This window comes from Myotis myotis, unplaced genomic scaffold (assembly GCF_014108235.1).
Source record: "Myotis myotis isolate mMyoMyo1 unplaced genomic scaffold, mMyoMyo1.p scaffold_m19_p_2, whole genome shotgun sequence".
In the NCBI taxonomy this organism is placed as follows: domain Eukaryota; kingdom Metazoa; phylum Chordata; class Mammalia; order Chiroptera; family Vespertilionidae; genus Myotis; species Myotis myotis.
In genome coordinates, this window is record NW_023416324.1 from 162415693 (window position 1) to 162436008 (window position 20316).

The 20316-nt window shown below is 39.8% G+C and overlaps 1 protein-coding gene and 1 non-coding gene across 4 annotated transcripts in view; both read right to left on the reverse strand.

Annotated features, from left to right (window-relative positions):
• The window catches only part of LMLN (leishmanolysin like peptidase), a 73361-nt gene that overhangs the window by 33441 nt on the left and 19604 nt on the right, over nucleotides 1–20316 (reverse strand). For all 3 annotated transcript variants that reach the window (XR_004974172.1, XM_036350855.1, XM_036350856.1), the window contains 5 exons: nucleotides 19471–19649; nucleotides 15257–15362; nucleotides 8671–8765; nucleotides 3684–3801; nucleotides 2389–2496 (listed from right to left, as the gene is read on the reverse strand). Coding sequence is in view for 2 of the 3 variants with exons in the window: in XM_036350855.1 (XP_036206748.1) it covers nucleotides 2389–2496; nucleotides 3684–3801; nucleotides 8671–8765; nucleotides 15257–15362; nucleotides 19471–19649 (606 nt within the window). In the remaining variant the exon portion in view is untranslated. The remainder of the gene's footprint in view (nucleotides 1–2388; nucleotides 2497–3683; nucleotides 3802–8670; nucleotides 8766–15256; nucleotides 15363–19470; nucleotides 19650–20316) is intronic.
• LOC118677795 lies at nucleotides 14913–15019 on the reverse strand. Its single transcript, XR_004974521.1, has one exon. It is a non-coding gene; the product is annotated as a U6 spliceosomal RNA (small nuclear RNA).

Genomic DNA, 20316 nt, shown 5'->3' on the forward strand with positions numbered 1-20316 from the left:
ATTTATACCAGTAGGTTGCCTAACGATAAGGACTTCACTGCCTCTTAAGAAGGCGTATTCTATCTTTGGGCAGCTCTGACTATTCTTCCAATCTTTAATTTGAACACTAGATGGTCTTCTCAAGCACTTTAATATCACCTTTTTAAAAAATAGGTCAAGGACACAAAGTTGACTTCAGAGAAAGGTATAAGTTGATGAAATTAATAAAATTATTACTATCTACTGAAAAGTAAATAAGCTTTCATTTCTGGCCAATTTATAGCTTTCTAAAGGGAATCACTTGATAAAATTGCTTAAAGAAAATAAACTGAAATTCCCACGAGAGAAATATATGTCGCTTCTAGTAAGTTTCCATCACTGTTACTTGTGGTCATCTAGATAAAGTCAGTACAAGCATTAATTTTATTCTTTTCACAGTTTTACCAACTCAGGTCATGACACATGTAAGCATAATTTTCAAATCCTTCACCCATTTTTAAATTTTTAAATATTTAAATATTTTTACTGATTTCAGAGAGGGAGAGATAGAAACATTGATTGGCTGCCTCTTGCACGCCCCCCAGCCCCTCCCCCCCCCCTCCCCCCCCAACACACACACACTGGAGATGAGCCCGAAACCTGGGCATGTGACCTGGTTGGGAATTGAACCATGATTTCCTGGTTCATAGGTCAAGGCTCAACCACTGTTAGCCATGCTTTATTGCTGAGTTATAAGAGTTCTTCATATAGTCTGGATTATAGACCCTTATCAGACAGATGATTTGCAAATATTTTCTTCCGTTCTGTGAGTTGTCTTTTCACTTTCCTGCTAGTGTCTTTTGAAGCACAAAAGTTTTTAATTTTTTATGGAGTTCATGTTGTCTATTTTCGTTGGTTGCTTATGCTTTTGGTGTCACATCTTTTATATATATAATCTCCTTTGAGCAAGACACTCCACTTACAGGGATTTATCTCTTCTTTTTCTATATAAAGAAATTTGACCTTGAGTTAACTTCCTAATTTTGGTTTCTGGAAACCTAATAAAGGTGGAATGTGAACTGAGTTACCAGCAACAGTACACAGGGAAAAAGACCTCCTGATATGCGTCTGGATATGGGATTACTATAAGTGAACAGAACACCTGTTGGTAAGCCACAATTTGGGACTTCCGGGTGTGCAGTGACTTTTATGGGTATGACCCTTACAGGGTTCTGCAAGTTATATATATGGATAACTCTTAGACTGCTGTATGGAGTATAAGAGAAATGCCTGATGGCCATGGTGGCATGCTGTGCTTTCTTTCCTCTATCCTTCTACATGAATGTTTTTTCAATGTGGACTATTTAGGTCTTGTTAATTTGATTGTTTAGTTGAACCTAATTACCACCACTAGAACAACACTCCTAGAAGACATTGCAGATTTAAATAAGTTGCTCACTGCAATATTTTTAAAATTAAAAATTAAAAAGTTATTCATTAGCATAGGAATGTTGTTCATATAATATGTAGCTATTAAAAAATGAACAGATCCAATATACAGATTATTCTACTAAAGCATGTGTTTCTGTATGTGAATGAGCTCATGTAAGCCTGGTAAATAAGAAAACAACATCATCATCATCATCATAAGGATCGTGTTGCTTCATAATGATTTTCCCCCTGGATTTTAATGTTTTGTGCAATGGAGCAAAAGCAGCTAAATACAAAGCACACTAAGGCAGCTAAACACAGTGACAGAGAAATGCTATACTGTGCAGGATGTCCGTTCCCTCCATGCTCTTCTACATGGCTTGAAGTGCTTATTGCATGGTTCTCTCTAATCTTTGTACAATTTTACTATTTTCTTCCATTGCTCAGATTTATAGTCTCCCATCCAACTATCACTGCTTTTTGTTATTGTTGTTCAATATAAAGAAATACTAGAGTAAATATAGTTTATTTATTGGAAATATATGTCTTTTTAAACCAAGCTAGCACTTTTATTATGACTTATTGCTTTTATTAGTGCTCTGGTATTTGTTTTTCCCACAAGCCTTGTTATTTTTAGTGTTCAATTTTGGAGGAAGAGGTTTTTCTAGGAAAGCATACATTGCATTACAGTGGAAGCACTTTACTACCTTGGAGAAATGTTTAAGATAAATATCATTAAAGAAAGTTGTAGAAATGTACGAACCATTTTTTAAAAAGTATATATGTTAGTTCATATTTCTGAAAGGATATACAAAAAACTTAAAAAGTGATTACTTCAGGAAAGTGGATCTGGAAAACTAAAGGGCAAAAGAGACATTTTTTTAATTTTACTAGTATACATTATTATACTGTTTGAATGACTTTTTACCATAAGAAAAAATATGTCTAGTAACATATTAAAGAAAAAACAGATTTAGTAAAATTTTAATGTAAACTTACCTCTAATAACCGCTTTTCCCAATGGTTGAGTTCGGTGCCCATACCACCTTGATTTTCAAGTTCCATTCCCTCCAGAATTGGACAGTTAAAATGTTTTCTTGCTTCATCCTTAAAATCAGAAAAAAATATAAGCCCTACAAAAGTACAAGATAATGGCAAATGATCACAGTATATGTAATAAAGAATTAAAGAATTACTTTGGTGCCCTAGCCGGTTTGGCTCATTGGATAGAAAGTCAGCCTGCGGACTGAAGGGTCATGGGTTCAATTCTGGTCAAGGGCACATGCCTGGGTTGCAGGCTCCATCCCCAGCAGGGGGCGTGCAGGAGGCAGCCGATCAATGATTCCCTCTCATCATTGATGTTTCCCCCTCTCTCTCCCTCTCCCTTCCTCACTGAAATCAATAAAATATTTAAAAATAATTTTTTAAGAATATAATTTTGTTCATTTGGTTCTGCCTGTCCTTCAGTTAGAGACTTCCAGGGTTGGAAAATATGCCAAGAGCGATGTAAAAATTCCGAAGACTCTTAGAGCTGTGTTCAGTCAAGGAGGAAGAAAGGGAGAATAAGTTTCTGTCATTACATAAACGTGTGATAGTTAATTTTATGTGATCTTGGCTGGGCCGCAGTGCTTAAATATTTGGTCAAACATTAGTCTGTATATTTCTATGTGGATGCTTTTGGATGAGATTAGCATTGAACTTAGTGGATTTTGAGTAAAGCAAATTTATAGATGGGCCTCATCCAATCAGTTAAAGGCCTTAGAACAAAGACTGACCTTACCTGAGCAAGAAGGAATTCAGTCAGGAAACTGCCTTTGGATTCAAATTAAAACTCTTCCCTGAGTCTCCAGCCTGCTAGCCAACTCTCTCAGATTGTAGATTCTCTAAACCTCCGCAATTACATGAGCCAATTCCTTAAAATGAATCTCTTTCTTCTCCCTCCCCCCATGTCAACACATCCTGTTGGTTCTGTTTCTCTGGAGAACTCTGACTAATACAGACTCCAAATTAAGTGATCCCCAATTATGCAATAGTGCCAGTAATGCTAAGAAGTATGAAAACAGAGGAGCACTGACTTAAAGCAGTGGGTAGAAGGGGAACCAGGAGTCATTGCCAAATTTCCATTTCCTCAGATTTCTCTGGGAGGGTAGCTTTATTGTATTGCCTTTCTAATCTTTTTCCTACAATAGGCTCTAAAATGTAATCATAGTTCTTAAACAATAATGATTAGTAGAGGACCACTATGAAGGAAGAGCTGATGGCTCATGTGACGTTAATAATTTAGTAATACTTACAACAACACGAGGTGTTACTAGGAGATACACAGTGTGAGGAACTATCTTGTTATCTCGAACATCCCATAATCTCTCCACTTTTTGAACTACTTTATCACTCCATTGATATAATCCAAGACTGTAATTAAAGGATAAGAAGACAGTCACTTTTGCAAATTTACCTCATTAAATGTGAGGTAAATTTACCTCATTTAATTTTATGAATATCAATAAAATTAAAATATTCGAGCTTACTATGTACCAAGTTCATAAAAGTACTTGATAACATTTTCTCATTTAATCTTTTCAACAACATCATGAGAGTGTCATCACCATGCCATAGATCAGTGGTTCTCAACTTTGGCTGCACATTAGAATCACCTGGGAATCTTTTTAAAATCCTGATTTCTGGGCCTCATCCTCCAGAAATTCTGTTTCTTTGTTACTAATGTTGTAGCCCCACCCCATAACAAAGAAACAGAATTTCTGGAGGATGAGGCCCAGAAATCAGGATTTTAAAAAGATTCCCAGGTGATTCTAATGTGCAGCCAAGGTTGAGAACCACTGCCATAGATAAACACACAGAAGCTTAGAGAGATGAAGTAACTTGCTCAAGTCCATATAGCCAATTTTTGGCTATGATGACAATGAATTCTTTCCTTTTAAGACATTTATTGGGGGAAAAAGCAAGTCCAGAGACATATTCAAGTATATAAAGGAACTTAAACCCCCCAAAAAGATGACACTTTAATTTAGTGGGAAAGTATAATTTACACTAGAGGCCCGGTGCACAAAAATTTGTGCACTCGGGGGGGAGGAGGGGTCCCTCAGCCCGGCCTGTGCCCTCTCGCAGTCTGGGACCCCTTGGGAGATAACGACCTGCTGGCTTAGGCCTGCTCCCGGGTGGCAGAGGGCAGGCCCAATCCCTAGGTGCAGCCCCTGGTCAGGCTCAGAGCAGGGCCGATTGGGGAGTTGGGGCGCCACCCCGTCATGCACAGAGCAGAGCAGATTGGGAGGTTGTGATGTCACCCTCAGTCACACTCAGGGTAGGGCCAATTAGGGGGTTGGGGCACCGTCCCCTGTCACACTCAAGGCAGGGTCAATGGGGAGGTTGCGGCGCCACCCCGTCACGCACAGAGCAGGGCCCATCAGGGGGGTTGGGGTGCTGCCCCCATCACACACAGAGCAGGGCCCATCAGGGGGTTGGGGCACCGCCCTCTATCACCCACAGAGCAGGAACAATCAGGGGGTTGGGGTGCCACCACTCTCACACTCAGGGCAGGGCTGATGGGGAGGTTATGGCTCTACCCTGTCACACACAGAGCAGGGCCCGTGAGGGGGGGGGGGGTTTGGGGAGCTCCCCCCTATCAGGCACAGAGCAGGGCTGCTCAGGGGGTTGGGGCACTGCCCCCTGTCACACACAGAGCTGCAGGGCGATCAGGGGGTTTGGGCGCTGCCCCCTGTCACGCTGATCCCAGTGCTGGGAGGCATATTACTCTTTTACTATATAGGGTAGAGGCCTGGTGCATGGGTGGAGCCGGCTGGTTTGCCCTGAAGGGTGTCCTGGATCAGGGTGGGGGTCCCCCTGGGGTGCCTGGCCAGTCTGGGTGAGGGGCTGAGGGCTGTTTTCAGGCTGGGAGTGACTGAAGTTCCCAACCGCTCCTTTTTTTCTTTTTTTTTTTTATTCTGGGCCAGCTTTACCTTGAGGCTTGGCTCCAGCTCTTAGGCCTCCGCAGCTGAAAGTAGGTTTCTGGCCTTTGCTTACAATGTTGCGAATCTGCTGGCTGAAGTCCGGCGGTATTTGTTACAATGTTTTTTAAACTGCCCGCTCAGAGGCCTGCAGCCACAGGCGGGGAACGTTGGTTTCCTCCAACGATCCTCCGTCACTGAGGCAAGCAAGCCTCATGTTAGTTTCAAGCTGCCTGGCTGCCGGCTGCCATCTTGGCTGACAGTTAATTTGCATATCTCGCTGATTAGCCAATGAAAAGGGTAGCGGTCATACGCCAATTACCATGTTTCTCTTTTATTAGTGTAGATAATAACTGTATAAAACCAGTTATCCATCTAGGAAAAAAGTTAAATCCCTATTTTGTTCCATATACAGAAATAAATTCCAGACAGATGGCAGCAAAAATAGTAGAGTAAGGACCTCTTAAAATTCTCTGCCTTGTGGAAGCCATGAGAAAAGTAGCAAAATTGACCAAGTCAACTGTTTTAGAACTCTGAAAATTAACCAAAGGCTTGCAGCAATCCAGGAAGCACTTAAAAATTGATGAATCTGATGAATTAAGAAAAATGAATTGTAAGAACAGCAAGCTTTGTGGTTTTTTCCCATGCCCTCTCCTGTCTTATGGCAGGCTTGAAAACCAAAAGTCCAGACATGGCAAAAACCAGCAACTGGGCAGCCACCAGAAGAATTCATAAAAAACAACAGCCATGATCCAATTATATGTCTACAAGAGACAGTTCAGACTCAAGGACACAAATAGGTTGAACTTTTAATCCTTTTATGGATTAAAAAGACATGACATTCAAACAGTACTCAAAAGAGAGCTGGAACAATTTTATTAATATCACACAAAATAGACTTTAAGACAAAAATTACTTCTAGACACAAATAGGGAAATTTTCTAATGATGAAAGAATCAATCCACCAAGACATAATAATTATAAAAATATACATATAGCCCAGCCAGTGTGGCTCAGTGCTGAGTGTCGACCCATGCACCAAGAGGTCACTGGTTCAATTCCCGCTCAGGGCACATGCTTGGGTTGCAGACTTGGTCCCCTGGTGAGGGGTGTGCAGGAGGCAGCCAATTGATGTTCTCTCTCACTGATGTTTCTATCTCTCTATTGCTCTCCCTTCCTCTCAATAAATAAATAAATAAATAAATAAATAAATAAATAAAATACATATAACACATCTATATAATAAAAGCCTAACCAACCATTATGGCAGAAAGACCAGAACAACCAGTCGCTATGCTGTGCACTGACCACCAGGGGGAAGATGCTCCATGCAACAACTGCTCCCGGTGGTCAGTGCACTCCCACAGGGGGAGTGCCACTCATCCAGAAGCTGGGCTCACAGCTGGCAAGCGCAGCGGCAGTAGCAGGAGCCTCTCCTGCCTCCACGGCAGCGCTAAGGAGAAGCAAGCCAAGCGGCAAGGAGTAGCGAGCAGGTGGGCGGTAAGGAGCGCGGGGTCACGGACATCCCCCAAGGGGTCCCAGACTGCGAGAGGGTGCAGGCTAGGCTGAGGGACCCCTCAGCAGAGGTCAAATTTCGTGCACTGGGCCTCTAGAGTGTGTGTGTGTGTGTGTGTGTGTGTGTGTGTGTGTGTGTGTGTGTGTATATATATATATATATATATATATATATATATATATCTTCTTTTCAGCCAGAACTGCCATCTTCCAATAATTTGCCAAAATGACTAACACAAAGAGAAAGAGAGGCACCCACTATGTTTTCTAGGATTTTTAGAAAACATGGAGTTGTTCCTCTAGCCACATACGTGTGAATCTACAAGAAAGGTGATATTGTGGACATCAAAGGAATGGGCACTGTTAAAAAAGGAATGCCCATGAATGTTACCATGACAAAACTGGAAGAGTCTACAATGTCACCCAGCATGCAGTGGGCACTGCTGTGAACAAACAAGTTAAGGGCAAGATTCTTGCCAAGAGAATTAATGTGCGCATTGAGCGTATTAAGCACCCTAAGAGCCGTGACAGCTTCCTAAAACGTGTGAAGGAAAATGATCAGAAAAAGAAGGAAGCCAAAGAGAAAGGTACCTGGGTTCAGCTAAAGCAGTGGTTCTCAACCTTCCTAATGCCACGACCCTTTAATACAGTTCCTCATGTTGTGGTGACCCCCAACCATAAAATTATTTTCATTGCTACTTCATAACTGTAATTTTGCTACTTTTATGAATTGTAATGTAAATATCTGATATACAGGATGTATTTTCATTGTTACAAATTGAACATAATTAAAGCATAGTGATTAATCACAAAAATAATATGCAGTTATATATGTGTTTTCCGATAGTCTTAGGCGACCCCTGTGAAAAGGTCGTTCGACCCCCACAGGGGTCTCGCCCCACAGGTTGAGAACCGCTGAACTAAAGCGTCAGCCTGCTCCACCCCGGGAAGCTCACTGTGTGAGACAGGAGCCTGAGCTGTGAATTCATAGCATGACAAGTATAAAAAGAAAAGACTTGTGTACTGATAAATAAATACATTTTATAAAATAAAATAAGGGTGGGGAACCTTTTTTCTGCCAAGAGCCATTTGGTATTTATAACATCATTCACTTAATATAATTCACTAAATATAAGTTTATGTTGCTTTAAAAAGCTCCTAGATTTATTGAATTTCAAGTACTGCCTGGGGTTGCCTGGGCAGGGCCAAACCAAATGATTTCGTGGACCTTATACAGCCCTCAGGCCAGACATTCCCCACCCCTACTATAAAGAACCAAAATATATGAAGCAAAAATAAATTTCAAATAAAGTTATGAATGCAAAAAATTAAATAATAACTTATTGTAAGAAAATTTAGGGTAATATTTTTTATTTTAGAGAGAGAAGCAGGGAGAGGAGAGACAGACAGAAACAGTGATGTGAGAGAGAAACATCAATTGGTTGCCTCGCACAGGCACCCAGACTGGGCTTGAACCTGCAACCAGCGTTCGTTGTACTGGATGATGCTCCAAGCACTGAGCCACAACAGCCAGGGTTAGAGTAATATTTTTATAATCTTTGGAGGGCAGGAACTTTCTTATGCAATAAAGGAAAAAAGAGATGAATTTAATGATATAAAATTTTAAAACTTCTTTGTATGTGAAGCTAAATGACCTCTTACACCCTATCTTGTTTTAATAGCTATAATTTTCTTAGGCTAGCCATAAAACAACTGTTATTTATGGCACTTAACATGCTACAATTCTCAGGTTCAAGTCTTAGTATCTCTCCTAAAAGAGAACAAGAATAAAAATAACAAATACCTATAATTAAAAAGTGGGAGACCATCTGCAAATCTTGAAGTTAGAGGATTTCCATCTTTATCACGGTAGAATGCAAACAGCCCAGCAGAGAAACCCTATAAGAAAAAGTTGGAAATGTCTTAAAGTAAAAAATATCAATTCTGATTAGAGACATCATAACATGCTGCTATCAAAAGAGAACACTGATATAACCACACAGAAGCATCAGTACCTCTACAGGAACTTCTTATATTGAAATTGGACAATTAAGTAATCCATATTTTTGAATTTTAAATTCCAATTACTTGAGATTATTAAGTGAGGAAACCATAAGTAACAGTAACAAAGATATTCTTTAGGGTATAGACAATGCATTTATTTGTTTAAGAATGTATTAATCACAGTAGATCTTCATATAAACTTACTAAACTCTGTAACTGCATCCAGAAAATGCTACTATTCACAAAAATTAACAATAGAGTAGGGTAGGGGGTGAGTGATCAAATATGTTCCTAAGAACATTCATAAAATTTCAGTGTCTTTGATTCCAAAATCCACATTTAATATATATCTACACTTAAGAAAAGTGGAAATGAGTGTGCGTGTGTATGGTGTGTGTGTGTGTGTGTGTGTGTGTATTTATACACTTGATAAAGAGTGGAACATATATGAAAATGTTAGCTGTGGTTCTTTTGCTAATATGATAATGTGTAAAATCGCCCACATTCCCAAAATTGTTTTACAATGTGAATTTTTATGTTTCTAATCACATTTTAAATAGTTTTTAAAGAAGTGTTCAATTTTGCCCTAACCGGTTTGGCTCAGTGGATAGAGCGTCGGCCTGCGGACTGAAGGGTCCTAGGTTCGGTTCCAGTCAAGGGCATATACCTTGGTTGCGGGCACATCCCCAGTGGAGGGTGTGCAGGAGGCAGCTGATCAATGTTTCTCTCTCGTCGATGTTTCTAACTTTCTATTCCTCTTCCTCCCTCTACGTAAAAAATCAATAAAATATATTAAAAAAAAGAGAAGTGTTCAATTTTAATGATAATGTATATTTCACATAAAGACATTAAAATTCCTATTCTCTATCCCTCCCCTTCCAATTAACATGAGAAAGTGGGCAAAAAAATTGTTGACATTTGATATCTCCTATTTCTTTTCTTGCTTTCTTTCCTAATCTAATAGCTAAAACAAAGCACTTTTGGAACTACTTTTTTAAAAAAAAAAAAAAAATTTTTATTCATTTCAGAGAGGAAGAAAGAGGGGGGGGAGAGAGACAAACATCCATAATGAGAGAATCATGGATCGGCTGCCTCCTGCACGCCCCCTACTGGGATTGAGTCTGCAACCCGGGCATGTGCTCTAACCGGGAATCAAACCATGACCTCCTGTTTCATAGGTTGATGCTCAACCACTGAGCCATGCCAGCCAGGCTGTAACTACTTTATATATATCTTATACATTGAGAATATGCTACAGCTTATATTCAAACTAGAGGCCCAATGCACAAAACTCATGCAAGAGTAGGCCTTCCTTCCCCTAGCTGTTGGCACGGGCTTCCCTCCGGCACCTGGGACCTGGGCTTCCCTCCAGCCGCCAGCAGGCACCCAGGACCTGGACTTCCCTCACAGCCCTGGCTTCGTCCAGAAGGTGGACCCGAAGGACATCCAGAAGGATGTCTGGTCTAAATAGCATATTGCGCTTTTATTATTATAGATAACTAACAATCATAAATGATCACTTAATTTCATTGGCAAATTTCTTTGCTAACCTAACTGTGGTCTCTGTGTCATTCATGCTTGCCGGTATGATTAATGGAATCCATATTAGTATTTTATTCCTATATTTCTTCTTTTTTAACCTCTAAAGATGCAAAGGATACTTAATGGAATCAGCTAAGAATATCTAAATAGTTTTAAATATAAAATTCACTGAAGTTACATAAAGTTTAAAATAGTATGATTTGTCTCATCCTTTATGGTATTCTAAATAAACATTTTTCCCACCCTATCAACTAGAAAGTTTTTCTAAGCACTCATATTTCAGAAGGATTATCTAGTATTTAAAGTACCATGGATGACTGTAGTTGAGAGCTATGAACATACTTAACTTTATAGGGAGTACCTGTAGCTATTAAACATTTAATTCTTTCCATCCTCCAGGATGGTTTTTGAGATTTAAACTAATCTTTAAATTTTGTAGGGCTTTACAATTTTTAAAATAATTCAAATACACAGAAAAGTTTCAAAAGCCTAACAGAAACTTATGCATCCTCTTTAAAAGGATTTAAGATGTTAGTTTTTCCATATTTTCTTCAGGGTTGTTTTTTTTTTTAATAAATAAAACACTCCAGAGTAAATACTGCTGAAGCCTCACTACTTAATCCTTTTTCCTCCCTCTCTTCCCAGAAGTAACCACTACCTTGAAATCTATTTGCCTAACTCTCATACATGTTTTTACATTGAATGGTGTCTCACTTTGATTTGAAATTACCTGACTACTAAAGCAAGTGTGAATACCTTCTCATACATTTCTTGGCCAAGTGAACCTTTTCTTTTGTGGTCTATTCATAACCTAATTTATCTCATGTTTAGGAGCTCTGTATTCATGTCCACCTATAGATTAGACTTAAAAACCTGTTGTTTTACTCTGGTTCTCTCAAGTATCTATAGATTTTATAACTTAAAGCTTAAAATGATACTTAGAATGACATTTGTCTTTCACCAAATTGAGCAGGTTCAACTTACTTTTTTTAATAAAGGGAAAATAAATTACTCATTTTGGAATCTCCTTACTCGAAAGATATAAGTACTATTTGGTTACACTACAGTTTCACCAAGTTATTCAATGTATTTGCTGATTTAAAGACTGATGCTTAAGAAAAATACAGACAAGAAAAGCACAGGGAAATGGAGCTGGACTAGTAGGGTAAGTTAGTCCTGAACCCCACATTTTATACTTCAGGTAAATCAATATATGTCCTTTTTTTTTTTTTAATTAAATCTTTATTGTTCAGATTATTACATTTGTTCCTCTTTTTTTTCCCCCCATAACTCCCCTCCTCCCAGTTCCCGCCCCACCCTCCGCCCTCACTCCCCACCCACTGTCCTCATCCATAGGTGCACGATTTTTGTCCAGTCTCTTCCCGCATCTCCCACACCCCTTTCCCCCCCAGGAATAGTCAGTCCATTCCCTTTCTATGTCCCTGATTCTATTGTAATCAACAGTTCATTCTGTTCATCAGATTATTTATTCACTTGATTCTTAGATTCACTTGTTGATAGATGCATATTTGTTGTTCATAATTTGTATCTTTACCTTTTTCTTCCTCTTCCTCTTCTTAAAGGATACCTTTCAGCATTTCATATAATCCTGGTTTGGTGGTGATGAACTCCTTTAGCTTTTCCTTATCTGTGAAGCTCTTTATCTGACCTTCAATTCTGAATGATAGCTTTGCTGGATAAAGTAATCTTGGTTGTAGGTTCTTGGTATTCATCACTTTGAATATTTCTTGCCACTCCCTTCTGGCCTGCAAAGTTTCTGTTGAGAAATCAGCTGACAGTCGTATGGGTATTCCCTTGTAGGTAACTGAGTTTCTTTCTCTTGCTGTTTTTAAGATTCTCTCTTTATCTTTTGCTCTTGGCATTTTAATTATGATGTGTCTTGGTGTGGTCCTCTTTGGATTCCTTTTGTTTGGGGTTCTCCGCGCTTCTTGGACCTGTAAGTCCATTTCTTTCACCAGGTGGGGGAAGTTTTCTGTCATTATTTCTTCAAATAGGTTTTCAATATCTTGCTCTCTCTCATCTTCTGGCACCCCTATAATTCTGATGTTGGTACGCTTGAAGCTGTCCCAGAGGCTCCTTACACTATCCTCGCATTTTTGGATTCTTTTTTCATTTTGCTTTTCCGGTTGGGTGTTTTTTGCTTCCTCGCATTTCAAATCATTGACTTGATTCTTGCGCTCCTCTGGTCTGCTGTCGGGAGTCTGTATAATATTCGTTATTTCAGTCCGTGTATGCTTAATTTCTAGTTTGTTCCCCAATATAAGATCGAGGGTCTCGTTAGTTTTCTTGTAGATCTCATTAAGTTTATCGGCGGCTTCTAAACAGTTCTTGAGAGACCTTAAAAGTGTGGTTCTGAACTCTATATCTTCCATTGACAATTTTGTCCTGTTTCTTTGTCTCCGCATTTTGTTATGCTTCCTTGGTGCACCCCCTAGTGGTCTTTGTGCGCAGTCTTATAGTTAAATCTTGATTGTTGTAGCTAATTCCAGGGAGGGTTTGACCTCCAGGCCAAGTGGCTATGAGAATCAGCTGTGTCAGCAGTGAGAGAGCTTCTGTCCTCTAGGGAGGTGCTAATCTAGCCTTTGCCTGAGGCTATCCGGCAAATGCCTCTGTGCAGGGCTTGGGCGGGGCGGGTCGCACAGGATCAACAGGGTGGGCCGGAGAGAGCAGTTATGGCGGGTCTCAGTCCTGTCCCCAGGGGCTCTGCCTCTCTGAGTCCCAGCACCCGCTGCAAAGCTCAGAGAGAAAGCTGCACTCGCTCTGACCGAAGCCAGACAGTCCCGCTTCTCCCGTTTGAGTCTGGGTCCCTAAAGACTCGCCTGTAGCTGGAGCTCAGAGTCTGGGACTCCCTCCCGATTGAAAACGCCAACCGCGCCCTCCGCCGCCAGCCCGCTCCTCGCACTCCGCACCTCAGAATTTGACTTCAGCACCGCGCCTCCTCTGAGTGTCCGTATGCGTTTCTCTTTCCTCCTAGTTGTAGGACTTCCACTCAGCCAGCGTTCCTGTGGTTCTGGGTGATGTCCCTTCCGTTTTTTGGTTTCACTTTTGAAGTAGTTGTTCAAAGCAGCAAACTCCGGCGTTAACCTATGCCGCCATCTTGGTTCTTAATATATGTCCTTAATATTTGAGGGCCCACCCCAAAAAAGAGAGTGAGGCCTGCATTTCAAGGTCATACATGATAGCTCACTAAATAAAACTAATAAATAATAGCCACTAGTTTTATTACACCTTATTATGTACGACATGGTGCTAAGCCATTTATAAGTTTTAAAAAAAAAACAAAAAACATTTCAGTTCCTACTACTTTTAAAAAAACCTTTTTCTTTTAAATTTCAAGAGAGAAAGGGAGAGGGAGAGTTAGAAACATCAATGATGAGAATCATTAATTGGCTGCCTCCTACACGCTCCCTATTGGGGATCCAGCCTGAAACCCAGTCGTGTGCCCTGACCTGGAATTAAACTGTGACCTCCTGATTCATGGGTCAATGCTCAACCACTGAACCTCATGGGCCAGGCCCATTTATGTTTTGTCTTATATAATCTTCAAGAGAAAAATCCCATTGTAGCATGTACTAATATCTTCATTTTACAGATGAAATTGAGGCTTACAAAGGCTAAGTAATTTACACAAGATCCCAAAGATTTTTAGTGATAGAATTTAAAAAAATCACACCTAGATCAGTGTAATACTCTCTCTCTTAAATTTACTTCCATCTACTGTCTAAATACACAGATGGTATCAGAAGAACATGTCCTAGCATTTTAGGCAACATTGTTTAATTCCCTAGACACATAGTCAAAATTTATTTTGGATAAATTAGGGAAATGAAAGAAGTTCTGAATCAGTTAGTACATATACACTTAGAAAGCCTAAATAGACCAAGAGGACTTTTAGAAATAAGATCTCTGTAGGAGATAAGATCTATAATTAGTATATCAGTTGTCATTTTAGAGGAAAGTAAATTTTTCTAAATTACTGTTTTTTCTGTAGAAACAATTATTTTCTCAAAAATCCCATTTGCCTAATATACTAATTTGTTTAATTATTATTAATTTTTTTTATTGTCTAAAGTTTTACATATGTCTCCTTTTTCCCCAATTGGCCCCCCACCCCCAGCCATTCCCATCCTGGGCAAACCCCCACTGCCCCAGTGTCTGTGTCCATTGGTTATGCTAATATGCATGTATACAAGTCCTTTAGTTGCTCTCTAACCCCTGCCTCCCCTAACATTTGTCTCTAGATCGATCTATTCTTGTTCATCAAATTATGTTGATCATTATATCCCACATATGAGTGAGATCATGTGATATTTATCTTTCTCCAACTGAATTATTTCGATTAGCATAATGCTCTCCAGTTCCATCCATATTGTTGCAAATGATAAAAGTTCCTTCCTTTTTATAGCGGCATAGTATTTCATTGTGTAGATGTATCACAGTTTTTTAATCCACTCTTTTGCTGATGGGCACTTAGGCTGTAAAAATATGGAACGCTTCACGAATTTGCATGTCATCCTTGCCCAGGGGCCATGCTAATCTTCTCTGTATCATTCCAATTTTAGTATATATGCTGCCGAAGCGAGCACTGTTTAATTATTTTAAATAGTATAACTCAACCTAGCTCAAATGCTAATCATTAGAAATTTTCTACTGGCAAAGGCCTAATCAACTGTTTTATGGAACACGAATTTAAGAATCTACATAATCTTAAATGTTAATATATACATCAAAATGAAAGCACAATAAACAGAAAACCAAGGCGCACACGCACACGCGCACACACACACACACACACACACACAAGAGTTAACAGGAAAATTTACCAGGGCATGAATAATCTCATGTTTCACTGTAGACAGCATCCCAATAAACTCCTGAGGCTGGGTAGAGATCATATTTGGACACAGGTTAGCATATCCTGCTATTGGCCTGTTAAAGTAGACATTGAATTTTTATTATATTCCAGAATAATATGCATTATGATATTTATTAACCTATACTTTTCCATAAAAAATTGCCCAAGGTCATGCCCTGGCTGGTGTGGCTCAGTTTGTTGAGTGTTATCTCATACACCAAAAAGTGGCAAGTTCAATGACCCATCAGGAAACATACCCAGGTTGTGGGTTCGATCCCTGGTTGGGGCACCTACAGGAGACAACTGGTTGATGTTTCTCTCTCTCTAAGATCAATTAAAAACAAAACAAAAAAGTGCCCAAGGTCAGAAAAATCTTTGCTAAATATCAAATGTCATTTTGTAAAATAACGTCTAACTTTCACTATCTTTTACTTTGAAGACATATACCTCTGTGTTTCTATGGCATGACTAATCAACAACTATTTCTAAAAAAGGATTTAGTCAGTTAATTTTATTTTACTATGAATTTTTAAAATGTCAATATATACCAAATAAAGAAATGTACTGAAAAATTCAAATTCTAACACTATTTTACTTGCAAAATCCATATATGACTTCAGCATTTCTCTATATTTACAGGCACAAGATCAGTCAAGTAAGTAGAGAGGGAAACGAGAATACACTATAGGACAATAAACAAATCATTCAGGTTGCTGACAGCTGCTGGACCTTCTTATTTCCATCTCACTATTCCCTCTCCCACCCCAACACTGCCCTTCATTCATATAAAGATCTCTATCTTCCCATTATCCTCTTTCATATTCTATACCTTCTAGAATCTACAGAATTCTACATCTCCTCTGCACCCAGAACCTGAGTCTAAGAGCCGACTAGGACCCAGAGTAATTCAGTCAGTTTTCTCATGCACTTACCTATCTTTTAAAAGCAATGGCAAACAAACAATGGTAAGGAACCCCCAGGTCATTTCTCTCATCACTATCGTAACATTTTACCATAGAAATACCACAAACCTCATTAAATTTTGATTGCCTATTTAGAAAGTAACATTTGTCTTATTTAAAAAACAGTATAGAACAACCAAGATGGTGGCATAGGTAAACACCTGAACTTGCTGCCGCACACAACCACATTAAAACTACAACTAAAAGACAAAATGAATATCATCCAGAACCACAAGAAGGCTGACTGAGTGGAAATTGTACAACTAGAAGGAAAGAGAAAAGCACATTGAGTCCGGTGGGAGGTGCAGAGGTGTAGAAGTGTGGCGGTATGGAGGCGCGCATAAGGGGCTGGCAGCTGGATACACTGTTGTCTTTTTCAATCTGGGGGGAGATATAAGCTCCCTACTGCTCTGAACTCCAGTTCTGGGTGAGAATTTGGGGACCCAGACTCATACGGAGAGAAACTGGACTGTCTGGCATCTGGCCGGAACGTGAGGGCGGTTTTCTCGCAGAGGTGCTTGCAGCGGTCATTGTTCCTGCAAGGGGCCGCGGGACACAGATCCCGGGACCTCTCTGAGGCAGAGCAGACTGGCAGCCATTGCGGTTTGCTCCACACTGGTGATTCCCTGAGACCCCGCCCTACCCAATTTACAACCCCACCCAAGCTGTGCGCAGAGACTTTTGCATATGAATGGCCTAGCCTTTCTCTGCCTAAGAACCTGGGCAGACTCAGTGAGCACCAAAGCCCCACTGAAGCAATCCTGCCCCATAAGGGTGTCTCCAGCACAGAAGTTCTCCCATTGTAGACACAACTGGTCCTCACAGCCAATTGGCCTGAAGGTCAATTCCTCCCAGTGATACCAACAGCAATCAAGGCTTAACTACAAGACCGTGCAAACAGCCCACAAAGGGGTGCACCAAGTGTGTCCACCTCAGGTAATTAGGGAGGCTGAGCCACTGGACCCTGTAGGACACTTAGCACAGAAAGGCACTCTATCAACACAGGGAAGCTGCCAAAATGTGGAGACAAAGAAATGGGTCACAAATGAAAGAAATAGAGGAAAGAAAACTACTGGATATAGAGTTCAAAACCATGGTTATAAGGTTTTTCAAGAATTTTCTAGAAACCTCTGAGAAATATAGTGAGACCCTCAAGGATATGAAAAAGGACCAATTAGAAATTAAGCATACACTGACTAAAATAAAGAATAAAGAGATCCAACAGCAGACTAGAGGATCCCAGGAATCAAATCAAAGATTTGAAATACGAAGAAACAAAAAACACCCAACCGGAAAAGCAAAAGGAAAAAAGAATATAAAAATATGAAGATAGTGCAAGGAGCCTCTGGAACAACTTCAAGCGTACCAACATCCGAATTATAGGGGTGCCAGAAGAAGTGAGAGAACAAGATATTGAAAACCTATTTGAAGAAATAATGACAGAAAACTTCCCCTACCTGGTGAAAGAAATAGACTTACAAGTCCAGGAAGTGCATAGATCCCCCAACAAAAGGAATCCAAAGAGGGCCACACCAAGATACATCATAATTAAAAAACCAAGGGCTAAAGACAAAGAGAGAATCTTACAAGCAACAAGAGAAAAACAGTTAGTTACCTAGGAGTACCCATACAACTGTCAGCTGATTTCTCAACAGAAACTATACAGGCCAGAAGGGAGTGGCAAGAAATATTCAAAGTGATGAATACCAAGAACCTACAACCAAGATTACTCTACCCAGCAAAGTTACCATTTAGAATTGAAGGTCAGATAAAGAGCTTCACAGATAAGGAAAAGCTAAAGGAGGTCATCACCACCAAACCAGTATTATATGAAATGCTGAAGGGTATTCTCTAAGAAGAGGAAGAAGAAGAAAAAGGCAAAGATACAAATTATGAACAAAGTGACAAATACATATCTATCAACAAGTGAATCTAGAAATCAAGTGAATAAAAAATCTGATGAACAGAATAAACTGGTGAATAGAATCGAATCAGGGGCATAGAAAGGGAGTGGACTGACAATTCTCGGGGGGAATGGGTGTGGGGGGTGCGGGAAGAGACTGGACAAAAATTGTACACCTATGGACGAGGATGGGGGGTAAGGGCAGGGGGTGGGATGGGAACCGGGTGGAGGGAGCTATGGGGGGAAAAAGAGGAACAACTGTAATAATCTGAACAATAAATATTTATAAAAAAATAAAATAAAAAACATAGTATAGTTTCTTCATATTTGAAAACAACAGACTTACACTTAGAAACAGTATATATATAATTCACTTACCAAAACATTGCTAGCAATCTCTAAAATACAAAATGGATGTCACTGTCAGGCCTAAAACCCATCAGGGACTTCTATAACATTAGATTAAAACAGCCCTGTCTTTCTCTTCAATCCATTTCATGAAGCTCTCATCCTTACACAGTGTCCACTACAGTGGCTTCTAACAGCAATAGGTACACATGGCTTCTTCCTAACCTAAGCTTATTTGTAAGTATACTATATAATAAAAGGCTAATATGCAGATTGTCCCCTCAGGAGTTCGACCGACTGGGAGTTCGACCGCTCATTATGACATGTGCTGAACACCAGGGGGCGACGTAGAATGAAGGAAGGCCCCGGCCGGCGGCCGGCAGCCGGCAGCCAGGGGAAGGAAGGCCCGATTGGCTCTGATTGCCAGCCAGGCCCAGTGCACAAAATTCGTGCACTGGGCCCCTAGTACTTAACTAATATCTCAGGGGGGAAAAAACAACTCTATTAAATATATATTCTTTTTACTAAACAAGCTGACATATGTATCTGCAAAACAATACAGCACTTTCTTCTTCATTAGTACATAAAACTCAATATTTAATTATAAGCTTTTTGAACATTCAGAAGCTAAAAATTTTTGAGTCAATTTCATGGATCAATAATTACATAGTATCATGGTAACAGACTGCTTTTCATAATCCATGATGCTGATTTTGAACTCCTTACCAACTTCAGTACTGACTGACAGAATAATTCTGAAGCACATACCAGTGATTCAGAAAATTTCATTTTCCTTAAATGTAACCTGATTCCTCCACTCTCTGGCCCCCCATTCAGGCAGTGTGCTATTTCTTACTTCTAAAGGCAATCTGGCAAGTGCAAACTTCCTGTACTCTAAACACATAATATAGTTTGTTTTAAACGTTCCCATATTAGATGTTGAGAAATAAGTCTTAGGGGAAAGCTTACCTGTCCATTTTTGCTTCCTGCTGACAATAGGCTGCATAAGAAATGATGTTTTCATGGCTGCACCTCTCGGTGGCCAGAGCACCAACATAAAGAACAAAGTCAGCATCTCGGACCCCCTCTTGGTCTGGCACACCCACCGCTCCACAGGGCCACTTACCCCCACGGCAGACCCTGCATTGCTGCGCCCATGTGGGGGAGGGGGGACGGGGCAACAGAAAATCAGACCAAAGACAAGGTTAGCTGTGGAGACTTTTAATTTATAGTGAATCCAGACTCTGAATATATATAATTTAATTTTTATTTATCCCTCAAATTTATCAAAAGCCATACCTCCCTCAACTCCTTGTCTCTACTAGTAACTCTGAATCCATTTTACTAAAATTTCTACTTTATGTAAAATAATCATAAATCTATAATTTTACCTCAAACAAGTAACTGCTATTTCTAAGCGGCAGCCAACCAGGATGCAAAAAAGAAATTTAAAAGGGACCTCCTTATACATTTTTTTTGCAGCTTCCTATAAATCTATGATTATTTTATTTCAAAATTATTTTTAAAAATTTAAAAGATAAATACATTTCCTACTATAAGTAATTCATGTATCTTTTAAAAAATTCAAATACAAAAGTATATAAGGTAGCCCGGCCTTATGGCTTAGTGGTTAGGTGTCGATCTATGAACCAGGAGATCAGTTTGATTCCCAATCAGGGCACATGCTGGGGTTGCAGGCTTGATCCACAGTGGGGGATATGCAGGAGGCAGCGGATCAATGATTCTCTCTCATCACTGATGTTTCTATCACTCTCTCTCCCTCTCCATTCCTCTCTGAAATCAATAAAAATGTAT